The following is an 18812-nucleotide window of genomic DNA, read 5'->3' as shown; positions in this document are numbered from 1 at the left end:
TTCTGTAAGTGGAGTTTATTTTGGAAAAAGCCATCACTCGTATTACAGCTTCTAAAGGGCCCTGAAGGCTCGCACTTACATACATCTGCTCAGGCTGGGTGCTGTCCCCTTGGCACCCAGGGGCCTGGACTCACACGGAAGAGGCAGCGGGACAGGACAGGCGCCTAAGCCCTGAGTGATGGCGGACAGGTGCAGCCACGTGGCAGCCTGGCACAGAGGCAAAGCGGTCCAGGCCCCTTCCCTTGTAAGAAATCATTCTGGGTCTCCTGAGCTCTATGGGGACAGAGCAGCAAGGGTCAGGGACGAAGGGAACACAGCACCTCGCTGGACACTGGGGAGGGAGAGGCCAAGCCTGGCCCAGCAGAGTGCTGGGCTTCTGGGGGCTCTCGGGTGGTGCTGTGCAGACTCGAGGCTGCAGGAGGCAGCCGACGTGCACAGGGCTGTGGAGGCAGGGCAGGCCTCCCCTCAGGGCTCCAGGTGCCATGGTCAGAGCCACGGGCATGTGGGCCCCTAACTGAGGAGGCGGGGCAGGGGGAAGCCTGAGGTGCTGACTGCTGTCCAGGGGTACTCCGTCCAGGGGACAGCCAGCTGTACGGAGGCGCCCGTCCTCTGGACGGATGCTGTATCCTGGGCCTGGTGATGTCGCCTCCATCTCACACTCGATCCCCAGGGAGGGGCAGCTTGTCCATGAACGCTCCCCTGCCTTCTGCACTTCACCCACCAAGGGTGACTTGACTGGACATGCGGGCACCGTGGCGGAGGGTAAAGATGAGACGCCCGGTGGGGGAGGGGCCGGGTGAGGCATAGGCGGCCAGCACCTCGGCCAGAGGCAGGGTCTGAGGGGCTCTGGACCAGCTCGAGTTCGCAGGAGGACCCAGAAATTTCCATGGCGGGACTGCTGGGTTCTGGCCACCCCCACACAGCTCTGGGTTAGGGCACGCCCACCCCGCAGGGCTCCCAGCCCCTAGGGCAGGTCCAGCAGGGCGTGCTCGGCGTAGAGATTCTGGGAGATGCTGTACACACGCTCGATGAAGGGCAGGGCCTCGCCCAGCATCTCCACGGCCTGCTCAGGGGACCCCACGTTCATGGCCTCCAGGAAGGCCTTCCGTGTGGGCAGCACACAGAAGGCCACGGTGACAGCGCGACGGACGATCCAGGGGTGATAGGCGGCCAGGGAGGCATTGTAGGAATCCGTGCAGAGTGTGGCAGTGCGCGCGTCCTCGGGGCTGGCGCGGAGGCCTTCCAGGAAGAGCTGCAGCCAGTGCAGGGCCCGGTGCAGCCGAAGCACGGTCCGGCAGCCTGAGTCGGGGTGGCGGGAGCGCCGCTCCAGGTCCACCAGCTGGTTGCCTACCTCGTAGGCCACCATGGACTGCAGGCTGCTGTAGTGCTCCCGCTGGGCACCGCTGCATAGCTTCTCCATGATCTGCAGCTTCGCCACCACGTCCTTGGAGATGAAGGAGAACACGGTGCCCAGGCTATTCAGGAACCTGTGCCAGGGAAGCAGGAGCTCAGCCTGGGGTGTGGGGGAGGCCGCCCCTGCCTCTGGGGCGGCGAGCAATAAGAGCTGACCGGCCAGGGCAGGAAAGCGCCTACGAGCGCTGCTGAGGTGCAGGCAGCACACAAGGGACCAAGGGCCAGGAAAGGGCAGGGCAGTGGCCCCGGGCACGCACCTGACCAGGCCCCTCCAGCCGGCAAGGTAGTGGTCCAAGAGCACCTCTTCCTTCTCGTTGAGACACTGCTTGAAACTGACGAGGACAATTTTCAGATTGAAGTCTAAGTCATCCATTTTCAACAGGAGCTGAAACACACGGGGTCAGGCTGCGGGCTGGGAGCCTGCTCATTCTTTGGGTCGTGATTTCTGGGGGTGGGGGTAGGGACAGTTGGAAGGAAACAGCCATGATCCTGCTGTTCCCCTCTTTGAGCTCGTGGTGAGCCCCAGCCGTGGGTCAGCCCTGTGCCCACCTTGCTCTGCTCGTGCTACACACTCGCAGACATACTGAGCCCTGCTGTGCCCTTTGCCAGGCGCTCGGCCCACAGTGCCACACAGCCCGTCACTCAGGCTTGTCAACCCCCTGCCACACCTCACTTGGGACAGGCGTCTCTGTGCTCAGGTTGTTGGGTTTTTTTTCTTCTCCTTTTTCAGCCACACCCAAGGTGCGCCGAAGTTCCTGGGCCAGCAACCGAATCCGAACATGCACCTGTGGCCTACGCCACAGTGGCAGCAACGCCGGATCCTTAATCCCCCGCACTGGGCTAGGGATTGAACTGGCACTGCCACAGAGACGAGGCTGGTCATTAGCCCACTACGCCGCGGCGGGAGTTCCGGCTCAGGTTTTCTTGCTGACTTGTTTATAGTCTCACTCCCCCCCTCCCCCATTTGTCTGTTCCTACAGCTGGAGAAGTATTTGCCGAGTCCTCACTCCGAGCCAGGCACGCACTGGGTGCTCTGTGAGTGACACCAAGAGCCTGGCCCCACTGGGGCGACATCCAAGTGGCAGGGCAATGTTTGTGTCGGGTAACAACAAAGGCAGGAAGTTCCAACATGACAGGTAGAAGGACAAGCCCCATGGAGAGACAGACTGTGGACGGAGGTGGGAGGGCCATGCCCTTCCCTGCTTGAAGCTGCATCCCAACAACCAGAGCAGAGGCTGCAGGGTCAGTGTTTGTGGACAGCTAGACAGACATCAGCCTTTCACTCCTATGGTAACTGCACACGCCCCACACAGGAGGGACCAAAGGTCCCTGCACCAAAGGTCTTCCCACTCTCCGAAGGCAGCCCTAGGCCCTCCCTGAGCCCCAGGGAATCCAGAAGGGCCCCAGGCTAGAGTCCTGCTCTGGGTTCTGCTGGCATTCATAAAGTCACTCCAGGAGTTCCTGCTGTGGCTCAGCAGTAATGAACCCGACTGGGACCATGAAGACACAGGTTTGATCCCTGGCCTCGCTCAGTGGGCTGAGGATCTGGTGTTTCAGTGAGCTGTGGTGTAGGATGCAGTTGTGGCTTGGATTCCGCCTTGCTGTAGTGTAGGCCAATTTGACCCCTAGCCTGGGAATTTCCATATGCCGCAGGTGAGGCCCTAAAAAGCAACAAACAAACATATAGTCACTCCACAAACATCCCAGTGCCCACATGTTACTGGATACCTCTGGGCACCCTGTGCCATGCTTCCCTGTGGTGTGGCTCCGACAGGCCCTGGGGACCCAGCTGTATCTCACGTCAAGTCCAGGACAAGCTCTTGTCCCTTTGGGCCTGGGGGGTTCCTGTACCCTTGGTGCTGGGAGCTCTGGGAGCCAGGCATGGGAGGGCAGCCGTCCAAGCTGTGGTGAGAGCCCAGCCAGGAGAGCACACCTGGATGCCTGGGCAGATCACACACTCTCCTAAAACCCCGCCCTTCATCTTCGGGGAGAATGGGCCAGCACACCCTGCCCTGCCCAGCATCTGGACTGCTGAGAGCATCTGATGGGGCCCAGGGGTTGCTGAGGCCCTGCAGGCCCCACAGGCTTGGCTGCAAGCCTGATGCCAGGCCCAGTGCTCGGAGGTGAGCTCACCCTGTGTTCAGGTGTGGGAGACAGCCATGCCTGGCCTCAGGAAGAGGACACTCCAGAGACTTCCAGAGACTCCCTCTCTCAGGGCTTCGGTTTTCTGTCCACGGAGCAGATGGCCTCTGAGGCCCTCAGGGCTCCCTTCCTGGTCACCAGACATCCTGTGGGCCTGGCCTTCCTGCCCAGAACCTGAGCCAGCAGCTAACTGGAGGTGCCAGGAGTCTTTCAGAGCTTGAAAACAACAGGAAGGGCAGTGGCCATGCAGCCGGGGCGGGCAGCATGCCAACTCTGGGAAGGTGATGCAGGGCACCGCCAAGGCTCCCCCAGAGGCAGCCCAGGCCCCAAGGTCAGGGCTCATCTTGAGGCCGGCATGAGCACCGGAGCCCTGTGGCTGACAGCAAGGAAAATGGGGCAGTCCTCCAACACCTCAGGTCCAGAGGGTGTGAGCCAGGCCCTGTCCAGGAAGTCCTGCAAATCTCGCCTGGGAAGGAGGCTCCAGGTGGCGCTGGGCTGGAACGCGAGATCCCCGACCAGGTGGGGTCCCCAACCTGGGCAGGTCCTGCTCCAGCTGAGGCCCAGGGATGGGACAGGGACCCCGGGTCCGGGCCGGTGCGGGAGGCAGGTCCTCGGCCGCCCTCTCCCGCGGTCCCACGGCAAGGTCCAGGCCCACCCGCCGGGTTCGGTTGGGCTGGGTTTCCCCGCCACCGACTGCAGCTCGTTTCTACCCGCTCACCTGCGCCGCCGCCGCCGCTCACCTGCGCCGCCGCGGCCGCCCCAGGTCCCGCTGCCCCGCCCCCGGCCCCCGCCCCACCGCCCAGGATTGGCTGCCATCCGCCCAATCAGAAGGCCCAACGCGCCCGCCCGCGCTTCCGTGGAGCGCACCGGAAGCTGGCGCAGTTGAGGCTGCGTCTGCGCAATGTGTCGCCTCCAGTCAGTGCGCGTGGCCGCAGCAGGGGCTCGGCGCCGGGGTCTGGCGGGGCGGCGGTAGTCCCACCATCGCTCAGGATGCCCGAGATCAGGGTCACGCCCCTGGGTGAGTGCGGCGCGGGCGGTCTGGTGCGTGCGGCGCGGCAAGAGCGCGCAAGGAAGGCGAGTGGGAGGCTCGACGGGCCGGGGACCCCCGCAGTCTCGTCGCCCCCCCCCCCCCCGCGCGCCGGTGCTTCAGGGCGCCTTCGCTGCTGTCTCTGCTTCCTCGCCACTCCCTGCCCATCCCCGTCCCCCGTCTGTCTGGCGTCCGCTTTCCTGCAGCCTCCGTGTATCTATCTGCAGTCCACCCGCCCGACCTTGTTTTATGTGGTTGCTGCAACATTAAGGTAACTTTGCTTTTCGCAAAAGATGTAAGTGCACAGTTTAAAGGCCCAAAAGGTACAAAACAGTGCGAAGGAGGAAGGATCACTCAGAATCCCGCGTCTTAGAAACAGCCGAAGTTATCATTTTCATGGTCAACTCTCCAGCTGCTGCTGCCTCGCCTCCCTGCGCACCTGTGGGGTCTGTGCTGGAAGCTGCCTCCTTCCCCGGGGCGTGCGCTGGGAGCATCTTCCGTAGACCGTCCCCCGAGCTCCACATCCTTTCTTCTGTGGTGAGCTCTCCCTCAGAATAGCCCACCCAGCCCCCAGTGTGGACACAGAGCTCTTGGCAGTTGCAGTGAACACCCTTGCCCCTGGCCTGCTGGGTCAGAGCGCACATCTCACCCAGCCATAAGTGTCCTCACCTGCGTGGCCTCTCCTAGCTGTTGGCTCAGGGTCCCCTCTGGCTGCTTCAGCCCCATGCCCTCCCCGCCTCTGCAGATTCTCCTTCCCGCCTGACCCTTTTCCATGTAGTTCCTCTTCTCACCGCTCATTCCTGAGCAGTCCTATCTTTTTAGTGCTTTTTTTTTTTTTTTTTTTTTTTTTAAACCCCAGATCTGCACCTGGAGTGCCCTCAGTGTCACTTAACCTTGGCACCATCAGAGCAGAAATACGTTGCCAGTTTCTGCCTCAGAGGGTCCCTGGTCACTGGGCCAGATACAGAGAGCCCTCCCGGATCCCTCCTACCACAGGGCTTTTGCACAGCTGCCCTCCCATCCCACGGTCCTTCTCCAAACTACTCGGAATTCGTCTTCTCAGGGAGGATGTGCCCATCCGTTTCCCTGTCTTACTGTTTCCTGAGGAGGCGCTCATCTCATCTGGTGCAGACTTCTCTAGGTGGTCACTGTGTCCTCGCCCTGAAACCCCAGCTCCCTGTGGGCACAGTGTCTGCTTTGTCCCCACCTCCCCACCCTCCTGCGCACCCTAAGCTCTGTTCCGCAACCCTTCCCTGCCCAGTTCTGGCCACTTTCCTTGCTCCCTGGGATTGTTGTGGGTCCTGTTGGGAGCAGGCAGCCCATGCCCAGGAGCAGAGCTCTGGAGTCCACAAAACTGTCACACGTGCCCATGGGCTGCTCCATGACTTCACACCCTTGTCTGTGAAGGGGGGACCCTTCCCCTCCCATAAATTCTGCAGTACCTTGGAGCTGGTCATGGCTTGGGGCTTGAGGTGCAGCAGGAAGCAGGCAGCTGAGCCCTGCCCTCGGGAACTCATGGTGGAGGCAGGAGCAGGCCTGTGGGGGACTGCGAGGCCACTGCCTGTGGCTGGGCTGCCCGAGGCCCACAGGCCGAGCTCGTGGCTGCCATCGCCTTGTATTGTCATGGGTGACTGAAGCTTTCTGAGGACCAGCCTGTGTCCTGCTTTGGGCTGTGGCCTGGTCACTCTGGTGGACGCAAGGTTCAGGTGGCCACAGAAGGAGGCTGGTCAGATTCAAGATGAAAGGCAGGTCATTTGCTGTCATCAGGCCTTGCAAGACTGTGTCCCTTTCCTTCTGGGCCTCCAGACTCCAGAGGAGGTGACAGATGGCCATATCAGGGGGCTGGGATGTGCCCCACTGGGGTTGGAGCATCTCGGTAGGGCTTGGAGATCAGGAACGTGAATGGGACTCAGATTACAGTCTGGGCTGGTGCTGCCCCGAGAGGGCACAGCACTGGGGGCTTTTGTCATTTGGGGACATGGGGCCACATAAAGCCACATGGCATCCCTCTGCAGTGGCACCACCAGGAGGGGCTGGCACCTCTTGGGGGCAGGGGCCCCGCAGCTCAGATGTAGCCCTGGCTTTGCGTGTGTTGAGTGCTGGGACCACAGTGCAGCACCCGATACTCAGCTCTTGGTCTCAGGATGTGGGTGTCTGCTGCGGGTGGGTTGCTGCCTCAAGAGGGGACTGATGAGTTCCTGTCTGGGCACAGTGGTCACGAACCTAAGTAGTAACCACGAGGACTCAGGTTCGATCCCTGGCCTTGCTCAGCGGGTGAAGGAGCCGGTGTTGCTGTGAGCTGTGGCGTAGGTCAGGTGCTGCAACTCCGATTCCACCCCTAGCCTGGGAACTTCCGTATGCAATGGGTGTGACCCTAAAAAGCAAATAAATAAATAAAAAGAGGTGAATGGCAGGGCCTGAGGCTGGAGGCCCTGTGGGGAAGGGCCTGTGGTGGCCTTGGCGCCTTGCGGCTCTCCCACCCCGGGTGTTTCTCTTGTCTACGTGCGGAGGTGCTGTCCCCTCAGCTCGTCTACACAGCCGTCACAGGTCAGCCGGAGCGCTCAGGGGGTCTGGAGCAAGTGGAGGGCATCCTTCAAGGGCGGGGGTGAGGGAAGGGCATGGCAGCACCTTTCCCGCTTCCCCCTGTGCAGGAGCCGGCCAGGATGTGGGCCGAAGCTGCATCCTGGTCTCCATCGGGGGCAAGAACGTCATGCTGGACTGCGGGATGCACATGGGCTTCAGTGACGACGTGAGTCCCGCGGGCGGCCGCCCGGCACCCTGCCCGCTCCTGCGCGCCATTGGCAGCAGGACCGGGCCCAGGGGGTCAGGCCCTGAGCCCTGGAGGGGGGGCCGTCTGGGCAGGTGGGCGTTGGTGGGAGGCCGGTGGCTCTGAGGTCACTGCATTCCCGGCCTCCCGCCCCCACCGTCCCTGGGGGTGGCCATGGAAGTCCCGGGTCTTGGGCCTGCTTCGGCCTGATGCTCCCCACCCCCCACCGCCGCTCTGCAGAGGCGCTTCCCTGACTTTTCGTACATCACCCGCCACGGCCGGCTGACCGACTTCCTGGACTGCGTGATCATCAGGTGGGCTCCTGGCACTGCCGGCTGGACTGTGTGCCGCCCGCGTCGCCTCTCTGGCTTGCCCCTGGGGCTGGCGCGCTGCATCCTGGCCCCCGTGGGTCCTAGGTGTTTGCCCTTGGGTGGTGGGGCGCTCCGCGCAGGGCATGCTTAAGCCGCTTCTTGGGCCTCCTCTCCCTTAGCCACTGATGCCAAGGCAGCGACCACCTACCCCCCTGCCAGCCCTTGACCTCACGGGCCCTCCCAGGGTCCTCACCCGCTCTTCCCCTGCCTCCCTTCCCAGCTGCGTGGGGCACCCCCCCCCCCCGGCAGTACACATCCGTTTCTGGGATGCAATGACCCTGGCCTTTGCCACGTGGCCTAGGGGAGCACAGTGGCCTCCTGCTAGTCCCCACCTGCAGCCCAAGGACCCGCCAGCCTGGGGCAGCTGCATTTCCAGCCGCTCTGGAGGCCCTGTGGTCTCGGTCCCTCCTCCGAGGTGGGCTCACCTGGTGTGTCCACTCCTCCTGAGGGTGGGCGCAGCGCTGCTGTTCCCTCCACCCCACTGCCTTTCCAGGCCTCCTCCAGGTGCCACCCCCTGGGTCTGCCTGACCACCTGCCCCGGCCCCTTCTGACCTGCGGCCCCTGAGCACCTTTCTGTTGCTCTTGGACTGTAACGCTGTCTGGCACCTGCAGGACTGCCTGCTGTTGCTTCTCTAGACATTCAGGCACCGAGTCCCAGGCCCGTGGTGGTCTGTCCTCTCGCTCTCACCCTTGGGGCCTGGGGCGGCACCTGACGCGCAACAGCCCCGGAGGAACGAGAGCGTGGTCGCCCTGAGCTAGAGCTGGTACGGCGGGGCCGGGGGCCTGGGCTGATCGGCGCTGTGCCCCCAGCCACTTCCACCTGGACCACTGCGGGGCGCTCCCCTACTTCAGCGAGATGGTAGGCTATGACGGGCCCATCTACATGACGCAGCCCACGCAGGCCATCTGCCCCATCCTGCTGGAGGACTACCGCAAGATCGCCGTGGACAAGAAGGGCGAGGCCAACTTCTTCACGTCCCAGATGATCAAGGACTGCATGAAGAAGGCGGTGGCCGTCCACCTCCACCAGACAGTGCAGGTCGGGGCCCGCGCCGAGGGCGAGCTCGGGGCTCCCCGGCCACATCCAGCCCCGCAGCCCTGTGCCCATGTGGGCTGGAGGCCAAGGGGCACTGGTGCCATCTGAGTGCCATGGGGCCTGGGTGTGGGCACGGGCCAGCCCTGCGGCTGCTGGGACTGGCCTGTGCTCTTCGGGCTTTGGCTCAGTGGCTGCTGCGCGCGGGTAGGGAGGCAGCAAAGGGTTTTAGGGAGCACGTGACATCGAATTTGGTCACGTTCGTCACAGAGATGGTGGGCTCGTCTGTTCCTCCTCAGACTCTAGGTTTTGCCTGTTATCAGGCAGGTTGCCCCGTCCAGGGGAGGTGGCGCCTCCTGTCTGTTGGCGCACTGGCCCTGGTGCGCATCCTTCTGGTGGTTCAGCTCAGCGCCCCCCTCCCCTGCCTTCGGTCGGAGCCCTTAGAGTCTGTCGGAGTCCCTCTTTTACTTTCACCCTTTCTGCATCGCATCCTCCGTGTGGCTCTTCAGCTTGCCCATGTCTGGGTTTAAGCCAGCTCCATAACCTGGCCTTTAGGTGGCGCATTTGGACTCCGTAAAAAGGGAATTTTGAGTTTAGCTGTGTCCTCTCAGCACTTGCTTCCTGCTTGTCCTGCCTGTTCTGTTTTTCTCTTTATTGCTTTCTTCTGCGTTAAGTTCTAAAAATTCGATTTCTCCTTATTTCATTCGTAACTACATATCCTTCTGTGATTCTGTTAGTGGTGGAGATTCCAAAGCATGCCAACAAAAGTCGAGGATGCTTGAGACTTGCCTTTTCCGTGGCCAGGACACGAGTCCCTGACCCAGGCTGTTGCTTCCATGTGTTTTAATCCCCGCCATGTGAGACCCGCAGGGCCTTTCCGCTGACGCCGGTGAGGTCAGATGGCTGGGTGCCACGTCCGTTGGCCCCTGTGGCTGTTTCTCACTTTCTGTGCTTCACTTTTTCTTTGGGGCGAAGAATGCCAGTGCGGATCTGCTGGTGATGAAGGCTCAAGGCTCTCAACTTCTGTCCCAAGTGGGTTTATTGCTGGGGGACTTTTCTCTTGGGTTCAGAATTCCGGGGTTGCAGTTACTCTCAGCACGTCAAATGTGTCTCCCATCTGCTGTTTGGAAGAGAAGCTCTGCTCGGGCTCTGGCAGGGTTCTGTCCTTTCCTGTGGATTTGCCAGGTGTGCTGTCAGGTCCACCTGTTCTCGAGCTGTTGCGCCTACTCAGGTGTGAGGCCGCCTGGATCTGCAGGTTCTTCCAGCAGCTTCTGCCGGGCATATGCTCCTCCGGTGGGGGCTCTGGTTGGCAGAACGTGGATCGTGCTTCCCCAGGCCCCCCGTCAACCTCTTGTCTTTCTGCGTGTCATGCTGGGTATGCTCTTCGAGATATTTTAGTTCACTAATTCTCTTTTTGGTTGCATAGAACGTGCTGTTAAACCATCTACTGGATTTCTTTTTGAGATACGGTTGGTCTACAATATTATACATAACAGGTGTACCACACAGTGATTCACAATTTCTTATTTTTTTGCGTTTTAGTGCTGCACCCTTGGCACATGGAAGTTCCTAGGCTAGGGGTCGAATTGGAGCTACAGATGCCAGCATACACCACAGCCACAGCGACGTGGGATCCAAGCCATGTCTGCGACCTACACCACAGCTCACAGCAGTGCCGGATCCTTAACCCACTGAGCGAGGCCAGGGATCAAACCTGTGTCCTCGTGGGTACTAGTGAGATTTGTTTCTGCTGAGCCATGATGGGCACTCCTCCTGTTGTAATTTTTAGATTGGATTCCACATATAAGTGATATCATACAGTATTTGTTTTTCTCTGTCTGACTTATTTCACTAGGCGCGATGCTTTCCAAGTCCATACGTGTTGCTGCAGATGGCATGATTTCATTCTTTGTTATGGCTGAGTAATATTCCATTGTGTACATGTACCGCATGTTCTTTATCCGTTCACCTGTCAGTGGACACTTAGGTTGCTTCCATGTCATAGCTATTGTAAATAATGCTGCTGTGAACATTGGGGTGCATATCTCTTTTCAAATTAGTGTTTTTCTTTTGGATATATATCCAGGCGTGGAATTGCTGGGTCGTATGGTATTTTGAGAAACCTCCATACTGTTTTGCACAACGGATGCACCAGTTTACGTCCCACCAACACAGTGGACGAAGGTTCCCTTTCCTTCACATCCTCACTAACATTCGTTGCTTGTGTTCTTTTTGATGGTGGCCATTCCGACAGGTGGGAGGTGATACCTCATTGTGGTTTTGAGTCGCAAGTTCCTGGTGATGAGCTGTGGTGAGCATCCTTTCATGTGCCCTTGGCCATCTACACATCTTCTTTGGAAAAATGTCTGTTCAGGTCATCTGCCCATTTTTAAATCAGGTTGTTCCTTTTGGTTTGTTTTTGGTAGTTCCTCTTTGATACTGGGTTGTGTGAGATGTTTACATATATTGGATAGTAACCCTTTATCAGTCATAAAATTTGCAAATGTTTTCTTCCATTCAGTAGGTTGTATTTTTTTTGGTCAATGTTTTCCTTTGCGATGCAGAGGCTTTAAGTCTCATTAGGTCCCATTTCTGTTTGTTTATTTTTGCTTTTATTTCCTTTGCCTCGGGAGATCCAAAAACATATTACTATGATTTATATCAGTGTTCTGCCTGTGTTTTCTAGAGTTTTATGGTTCCTAGTATATTTATGTCTTTTTTTCTTTTTTCTTTTTTTAAGGCCACACCCATGGTGTATGGCGGTTCCTAGGCTAGGGGTCAAATCGGAGCTACAGCTGCCGGCCTACACCACAGCCACAGCCATGCCAGATCTGAGCCACGTCTGTGACCTACGCCACAGCTCACAGCAATGCCGGATCCTTAATCCACTGAGTGGGGCCAGGGACTGAACCTACAATCTCATGGTTCCCAGTCGGATGCGTTTCCGCTGTGCCACGATGGGAACTCGTGGTTGCTTGTGATTATGAACTGGACATCATACGTGAAAAATGGGTAGTGAGAGGCTTGGGACGATGTCCCTACTTCCGCCCACCGCCTCCCCGGTCACCACCTGCCTGCCCGTCTGCCCAGCGCAGCCTGCAGACCTGAGTGCAGCCTCTTCCGTAGGTGGATGATGAGCTGGAGATCAAGGCTTACTACGCGGGCCACGTGCTGGGCGCAGCCATGTTCCAGATTAAAGTGGGCTCAGAGTCTGTGGTCTACACGGTCAGTGGAAGCGCTTGGGGCACAGGAAGGGCTGCCTGGCCAGGGAAGGGAAGGAGACACCCCTCTCACGGCCACGTTCTTTGCCAGGGTGATTATAACATGACCCCGGACCGGCATTTGGGGTAAGTAGGCCAGTGACTCTGTTTCATCCCGTGCCCCCCCCCCCCCCGGAGTGCAGCGACCCTTGCGGGTGTGGCGGGTGCCTGCATGGTCAGCACGTGGCCGTCTCCCACGTGTCCTCCCCTTGTGCTGCTTGTGACATTCGACTGCCTGGGCCTGTGTGGAGAAGGCAGGCTGCCGGCCAGAGGGTCCGGGAAGGCTGCGGCTGTGCTCAGGGCGGGGGCCCGTGTCTTGCTCACTCCTGGCCTCACGCACCTGTTCTAGAGCCGCCTGGATTGACAAGTGCCGCCCCAACTTGCTGATCACAGAATCCACGTACGCCACGACCATCCGCGACTCCAAGCGCTGCCGGGAGCGAGACTTCTTGAAGAAGGTCCACGAGACGGTGGAGCGTGGCGGGAAGGTAGCTGGTGTGGGACCGCAGGCCCCGTGAGGCTGCGCAGGGCTTGGGCTCCCCCCGGCGTGTGGGCAGGGGCGGGGCGGCTGCGTGCCCCAGGCACAGAGGGAGGAAGGTTTGCTCGGGCATCAGCAGGAAGCGCTCCCCCGAGAACCCTGCCCCCGGGGGCTCGTTTGCTCCTCGTGTCTCAGATGCAGCGAAGGGCTGGCCAGTGCCTCCACCATGGCCACCTTCAGATAGATTGTGGCCCCGGGGCAACATGTGGGGACTGCCCGCAGTCCGCAGGGCCCCCAGCACGCCAGTGCCTGGCTGTGACCTCCAGCCATCAAGGCTGTAGCAGCTGCTCCCCGAGAAGATTCCACAGGGCGCGGCTGCCCCCCACCGTGCTCAGGTGTGTGGGCTCGGCAGGTGGGCCACATGGCCAGGGGCTCCAGTCCGAGCCAGCCTCGCCCTCCCCCTCCCCTCCCCCGCAGGTGCTGATCCCTGTGTTTGCGCTGGGCCGCGCTCAGGAGCTGTGCATCCTGCTGGAGACCTTCTGGTAGGTGCAGCTGGGACAGCTTCTGGAAGCCCTGGCCTGCCGGCCCCAGGGTGGGAGGCAGCAGGGTGCACCCCTCCTCGCACTGGACTCAGGCCGGGCTGAGGGCCTATGGGGTCCACGGGCAGCCCTGCCCACCGCACCCCGCCCTGGCCCCAGGGAGCGCATGGACCTGAAGGCCCCCATCTACTTTTCCACGGGCCTGACGGAGAAGGCCAACCACTACTACAAGCTCTTCATCCCCTGGACCAACCAGAAGATCCGCAAGACCTTTGTGCAGAGGAACATGTTCGAGTTCAAGCACATCAAGGCCTTCGACCGGGCTTTCGCTGACAGCCCGGGGCCCATGGTGCGGCCCAGTGCTGGGGGGTGGGCTTCGCTGGGCAGGGGCTCCTCCTGCAGGGGGCACCAGGAGGGCAGAAGGCTCGGAGGCAGGCGGGGCGTCTGCTGCCCTGACTCTCCCCCCCCCGCCCCGAAGGTTGTCTTTGCCACCCCAGGAATGCTGCACGCCGGCCAGTCGCTCCAGATCTTCCGCAAGTGGGCAGGGAATGAGAAGAACATGGTGAGGGCTCCCTGGAGGGCCGGAGAGCCTGAGGGACAGGGGATCCCCAGGCGTGGGGACACTGCTGCTGTCGGAAGGAGGCCGCGGACCCTAGGTCCGGGTGTCCGAGCTTGACAGGGCCAGGCAGGAAGGCCCCCTGCTCCCCATGCAGTTTCGGTGGTCAGGCCCAGGCGGGCTTGTGCGGAGACTCTGGAGCTGGCCTGGCTCTATGGGGGTCCTGGAAGGGTCGGGCCCACCCAAGGGTCAGGTTCAGCTGGCAGAAACGGTGGGTGGAGGGGTGTCCCGGGAGGCAGGAGGCCTGCGGTGTGCAGGGAGCTGTTGGCCCACCCCTTCCTCCCGGCAGGTCATCATGCCTGGCTACTGCGTGCAGGGCACCGTGGGCCACAAGATCCTCAGCGGGCAGCGCAAGCTAGAGCTGGAGGGGCGGCAGGTGGTGAGTCTGCGCCGCCTCTGCCAGCCCCAGGCCCCTCTTAGGTGGGTGGGGGCCCCGGGAGCGTCCGCCTGTGCTGATGGCCTGTGTGCTGTGACGCTGCAGCTGGAGGTCAAGATGCAGGTGGAGTACATGTCCTTCAGTGCCCACGCGGACGCCAAGGGCATCATGCAGTTGGTGGGCCAGGCGGAGCCAGAGAACGTGCTGCTGGTGCACGGCGAGGCCAAGAAGATGGAGTTTCTAAAGCAGAAGATTGAGCAGGAATTCCGTAGGCAGCCAGGCGGGGGCACGCGGGGGTGAACAGAGGGACTTCGGGCAGGGTCCGTGGGCCTGGACCCAGGCTCTCTCCACCCCCTCCCCGCCCAGGACTCAGCTGCTACATGCCGGCCAATGGCGAGACGGTGACACTGCCCACGAGCCCCAGCATCCCGGTGGGCATCTCGCTGGGGCTGCTGAAGAGGGAGATGGCTCAAGGTAAGTGGGCAGGGCACACCGGCCAGGGTCGAGGGAGATAGCTGCTGGGAGCCGGCCCCACCCACAGCTCCAGCCACTGCCCTGCCTCCAGGACTGCTCCCCGATGCCAAGAAGGCCCGGCTCCTGCACGGCACTCTCATCATGAAGGACAGCGTGAGTGTGCCAGCGGGCACCGGGGGTGGGAGTGGGGGCAGTCCTGCCATCGCTGACCTGCCCCGCCCCGCAGACCTTCCGGCTCGTGTCCTCAGAGCAGGCCCTCAAGGAGCTGGGCCTGGCCGAGCACCAGCTGCGCTTCACCTGCCGCGTGCACCTGCACGACCCGCGCAAGGAGCAGGAGATGGCCATGCGCGTGTACAGCCACCTGAAGAGGTGGGCGCTGCGGCCGCCCCTTCTGGACTGGGGGGAGGGGGAGGGGGGCCAGGCAGGCTCTCACCCGCCCCCCTGCAGCCTCCTCAAGGACCACTGCGTGCAGCACCTCCCTGACGGCTCCGTGACTGTGGAGTCCATCCTCATCCAGGCTGCTGCCCACTCTGAGGACCCAGGCACCAAGGTGCTGCTGGTCTCCTGGACCTACCAGGTGAGTGGCCACGCTGGGGGCCACCCCATGCCCCTGGGCTGCGTGGAAGGGTGGGTCAGGGAGGGGAGGATGGGCCAGCAGCCTCTGCTTGCCTCTGGCTACAGGACGAAGAGCTGGGAAGCTACCTCACATCTCTGCTCAAGAAGGGCCTGCCCCAGGCCCCCTGAGGCCCTGCTGCCAGCCGGAGCCCCCTGGCTTCAGCTCCAGGACTGTGTCTGCGCCTCGGGTCTTCACTGTGTCCTCCACGGCCAGCCACGCCCTTCCCCTGTGGGGAGCCCCGGCACCAGGCACCTGCCCGGCTGGCTGCTTTAGCTGAAGAAGTAACCAGGGCTCGGGGCTCTTCTCCTTTTATTTTTACTTCTGGACTAACCCCAGGACATGGGCAAGGTGCCAGGATAAGGATCTCCAGTAAAACTGCCACAGGCCGTCTAGGTGGCTTCCTTCCTGGTGTGTGCGCCTGTCTCTTGCACCTCGCCCTGGTGGCAGCCCACCTGTGGACACGCGGCAGGGACAAGGAGGCAGGGGGCAGCTGTGGTCCCCAGACAACGCGGGGCTGTCCCTGCTGGGCACGGTGGTATGGAGGTGGGCGGTGGCTTCCCTGCCCTCAGCTGGGCATTGGGATCATCTGTGACTTCTGTGCTGTGACTCTGAGGGCACAGGAGGCTGTGTGGAGGCAGGACCTGTGGACAGGCCCCAGGTCATCATCACTGCAGGGCCCCTGCCTCTGCCCCGGGGTTCGAGCCCCCCTCCCCCACGGGTCCAGGTCAGGAGCGGGGCCGTGGCACCTCCTCCAGGCCACCTGCCTTTGGGCTGCTGGTCTCCAGCTCGAGGTCTTTCAGCCTCCCTGCGCCTGGGGCTCTGGCTTCCCTGTCTGGCAGTCTGGATGCCCAGCAGCTGGGACAGCACTGCCACCGAGAGCCCCTCCCCCACTGACGACTCAGCCTGGGGAAGGGCTGGTCACTGCCAGCAGGGACCTCCTTGGGCCACCGCCTCTTACCAAGGTCCCCATAAAGCACTGACTTCAGGAACAAGCCATGGGCTGGGGCCACGCGGGACTGGTGCCTGCCGAGGGGGTCCCGGCTCTCCAGAATCATCTTCACCTGAGCAGGCGTCAGGGCCCCCAGCCCCACGGCTACCAGCACAGCGGTCATCCTCCGCACCTGTGGGCCAAGGCCGAGGCCACTGTAGCCACCGGAGCTGCAGGGCCCCCCCGGGAGCCCCAGGGCAGACCGCACCTGTCTGTACAGGAAGGACTGGCTCTCAAACTCCAGGCTCCAGAACCGCAGCCCCCTGGGGACACAGGCACCAGAGACAGGTGGGCCTCAGCTCGCAGGGCGGCCTCAGCAGGGAGGACAGGGTGGGGCGTGGTGAAGGCTGCCTTCCGCCCTCCACTCTGTCTGCTCCCCTCCCTGGTAAGTGGAGCAGGTCTGTGGAAGGGAGACAACAGCAACCCACTGATTCCTAAGAGGAGGAACAGCAGAGCCTCCGGGGGCCTTGGCTGCGGGGACGAGGCCCCCGGGGCAGGGGTCCTGGTATGGGCTCTGGGGCAGCTCACGGAGGGTGTGGCCCCAGGTGTGGGCTCCTCAGCAGGATCTGAGGCTGGCTGTGCAGAAATGCCTCCTTCCCTACCTGGGAAGGTTCTGGAAGTCAGTAGCCGTCCTCTGGTTTCGGGCCCCTAGGACAGTGTTGGGGGTGGTGGAACCAATCCCCTGCCTGACTGGGTAGAACCACCAGCCTGGTGCTTCTCCCCCAGCAGAATCTTCGCTGGCCATCAGGAACCATGTGTTGGGCCATGAGCCGTCAGAGAAAGGCTCCCCAGCCCCAGGGAAGGGCAGAGCTGCAGGTTCATGGGTATTGGGGCCACAGCACTCAGCTGACCAGCAGCCCCTCCTTCCCCCAAGGCCCGACGGGTGTCCAGGGAACCCCCAGTCCAGCGCCACAGAAGGTGCTGGACTCAGTCCAGCCTTTGCAGCCTCCAGGCCAGAATGCAGGCTGCTCTCCTCACCTGCTCTCCCCGGGGAGAACTAGGGGGCTGGAGGGCTCGGGAGATACCGAGGCTCGGCGCAGGGTGCGCACGGGGCTGGTGGCCGGGCTGCCAGTTGACTGGAAGGCACTGAAGTCGTGTGTCCCCAGGAGGTGCTGGGCGGCCTCCTGCATGGCAGCCACATCCAAGCAGCTAGAGAGAGCCAGGTGAGTGGGCAGGAGTGAACAGCCAGCCAGGTGGGCCTGGCAACCCCTTCCACTCACTCTCCCATCCACTCACTCTGCCCGAAGCGGCCAGCACCGGTTTCGTTCAAACACAGACAGATGGTCAGGCCTGGGGCAGCCAGTAGCCAGGCGGTAGAGATAGGTCCTGGATGTGGCTGCATAGCGAGCATGGAAGTGGCTGGGCACACGAAAGGCCTGCAGTACCCTGTGGAAGCAAGGCCAGCAATGACCCCCCACCTGTCCCAGCGACACCCTGGCATGCCCCTCATAACTGTGAAGAAGTTCCGTCCAGAAACAACGGCCTTTCTCCCCTCCCCTCCCCACCCATAGTGGGCAAAAATTCTGGAGAGCAGGGCAGTGCTCACCGGATGGCTGGGTGTCTCAGGTGGGTGTTGAGGGCTTCCGTCAGGACCTCAGGGGAGAAGGGTGGCTGGCCTGAGCGGCGCTGAATGTCCAGGTGCGCCGCGTTGCTCAGGGCGTGGACACCAGCATCCGTGCGGCTGGAGATGGTGAACTTGACCGGCACGACCGAGTTTAGCCGCTCTGCGGCCTCCTGCGAGGACATAGCGGCCGCGGGAGGGGTCCCCATCTGCCCTCCCCGGAGTTTCCCTCCTACCTCCTGGGCGCGGGTCGGCGGGGCTCACCTCCAGGTAGTTCTGGACCCCGACGGCGTGCTGTGGGCCCCTGACAGCCGCGACGCCGCTGCAGGCAAGGCGGGCGGAGGTTAGCGAGCTGAGGCCGCCTGGCTCTCCATGGCCAGAGGCGGTCGTTCCATCCCGGGGGGCTGGGGCCCAAGGACAGAGGTCCTAACTCAGTTCCCGCCCTCCCCTCTGGCGTCGGCCGTCCGCTGCTCCGGGTCGAGCTCGGTTGCTGCCCGCGGCGCCGGCCTCCACGGGGGAGTCGCGGTAACGAGTGGGAGGTCCGGAAGACATACTTGAAGTCCGTGCCCAAGTACTGGAAGTACACGAGGTAGCGCGCCCGCGCCGAGCCCGCAGCCAGGCAGGCGCTCATAGCTCGAGCCGGACCCGGAGAAGCGAGACGGGTCGGAACCAGACCCCCGGAGCGCCAGGCGGGTTGGGAGCGCACGTGGGCCTGCGCACGCGCGCGCACTCGGCCTGACCACACCACGCCCCTGGCCGCTGTCGCGCCTGCGCTTTCGCCCCGCTCAGGCAGCCTCCCAAGGCTGCCCGCGGCAGGGGGAGCAGAGGCGGGGCCGGGCTTAGGGAGCGAGTGCAAAGTACCGGCCCAGGGAGAGGCCGCCACGGCCCCGCGCAGACCTGCACGCTTCCGCGCCCACCAACTCGCCCCCTACCCCGCCCCCGATTCCTCTCGCCACGGTCCGGCTGAGCGCTGCTTGCCAACTCCCCCGGTTGTCTAACGGCCGGATCGCTGGAGCGCGCGGAGTCCGAAGGCTTCCGCGGATGTTATCAGGCCCGCTCAGACGAAGGGGGCGGGACATCGGGGCTTTTGGCGACGCTCCCCGGCAGTGACAGCGGGCGTCGCGCGCGGCCAGTGGATATTTGGCGACGCT

The 18812-nt window shown here is 62.3% G+C and overlaps 3 protein-coding genes across 12 annotated transcripts; 1 reads left to right on the top strand and 2 right to left on the bottom strand.

The window, feature by feature from the left end:
• On the bottom strand, positions 1-4335 carry CPTP (ceramide-1-phosphate transfer protein). 3 transcript variants are annotated; one of them, XM_003356107.4, is made up of 3 exons: positions 4274-4335; positions 1671-1798; positions 1-1487 (listed from the first exon to the last, which is right to left on the bottom strand). In XM_003356107.4, the coding sequence occupies exons 2-3, from the start codon at positions 1784-1786 to the stop codon at positions 965-967; spliced, it is 639 nt and encodes a 212-aa protein (XP_003356155.1). In that variant the 5' UTR covers positions 1787-1798; positions 4274-4335; the 3' UTR covers positions 1-964. The 3 variants fall into 3 exon arrangements, with proteins under 3 accessions (XP_003356155.1, XP_005653397.1, XP_005653398.1); XM_005653340.3 differs by having other exon boundaries at positions 4296-4332; XM_005653341.3 differs by lacking the exon at positions 4274-4335 and adding an exon at positions 3547-4250.
• Positions 4411-15517, top strand: INTS11 (integrator complex subunit 11). 5 transcript variants are annotated; one of them, XM_003127493.6, is made up of 17 exons: positions 4411-4573; positions 7234-7331; positions 7590-7663; positions 8531-8759; positions 11880-11978; positions 12066-12100; positions 12363-12501; positions 12969-13033; positions 13190-13379; positions 13509-13592; positions 13936-14025; positions 14128-14290; positions 14389-14496; positions 14588-14649; positions 14723-14865; positions 14944-15073; positions 15178-15517. In XM_003127493.6, the coding sequence occupies exons 1-17, from the start codon at positions 4546-4548 to the stop codon at positions 15238-15240; spliced, it is 1800 nt and encodes a 599-aa protein (XP_003127541.3). In that variant the 5' UTR covers positions 4411-4545; the 3' UTR covers positions 15241-15517. The 5 variants fall into 5 exon arrangements, with proteins under 5 accessions (XP_003127541.3, XP_013850979.1, XP_013850975.1 ...); XM_013995525.2 differs by having other exon boundaries at positions 4423-4573; positions 15155-15517; XM_013995521.2 differs by having other exon boundaries at positions 4423-4573; positions 14570-14649; positions 15155-15517.
• On the bottom strand, positions 15405-18787 carry PUSL1 (pseudouridylate synthase-like 1). 4 transcript variants are annotated; one of them, XR_001307376.2, is made up of 8 exons: positions 18216-18787; positions 17926-17983; positions 17647-17834; positions 17337-17486; positions 17079-17249; positions 16309-16500; positions 16071-16233; positions 15405-15753 (listed from the first exon to the last, which is right to left on the bottom strand). XR_001307376.2 is itself a non-coding variant. In XM_005653339.3 (8 exons), exons 1-8 carry the CDS (start codon positions 18290-18292, stop codon positions 15502-15504), a joined length of 1308 nt encoding a protein of 435 aa, XP_005653396.1. In that variant the 5' UTR covers positions 18293-18787; the 3' UTR covers positions 15405-15501. The 4 variants fall into 4 exon arrangements, 3 of the variants coding, with proteins under 3 accessions (XP_005653396.1, XP_013851003.1, XP_013850997.1); XM_005653339.3 differs by having other exon boundaries at positions 15877-16233; positions 16309-16363; XM_013995549.2 differs by having other exon boundaries at positions 16309-16363.

This window comes from Sus scrofa, chromosome 6 (genome assembly GCF_000003025.6).
Source record: "Sus scrofa isolate TJ Tabasco breed Duroc chromosome 6, Sscrofa11.1, whole genome shotgun sequence".
Taxonomy (NCBI): Eukaryota; Metazoa; Chordata; class Mammalia; order Artiodactyla; family Suidae; genus Sus; species Sus scrofa.
This window is presented reverse-complemented; position numbering and strand designations above follow the sequence as displayed.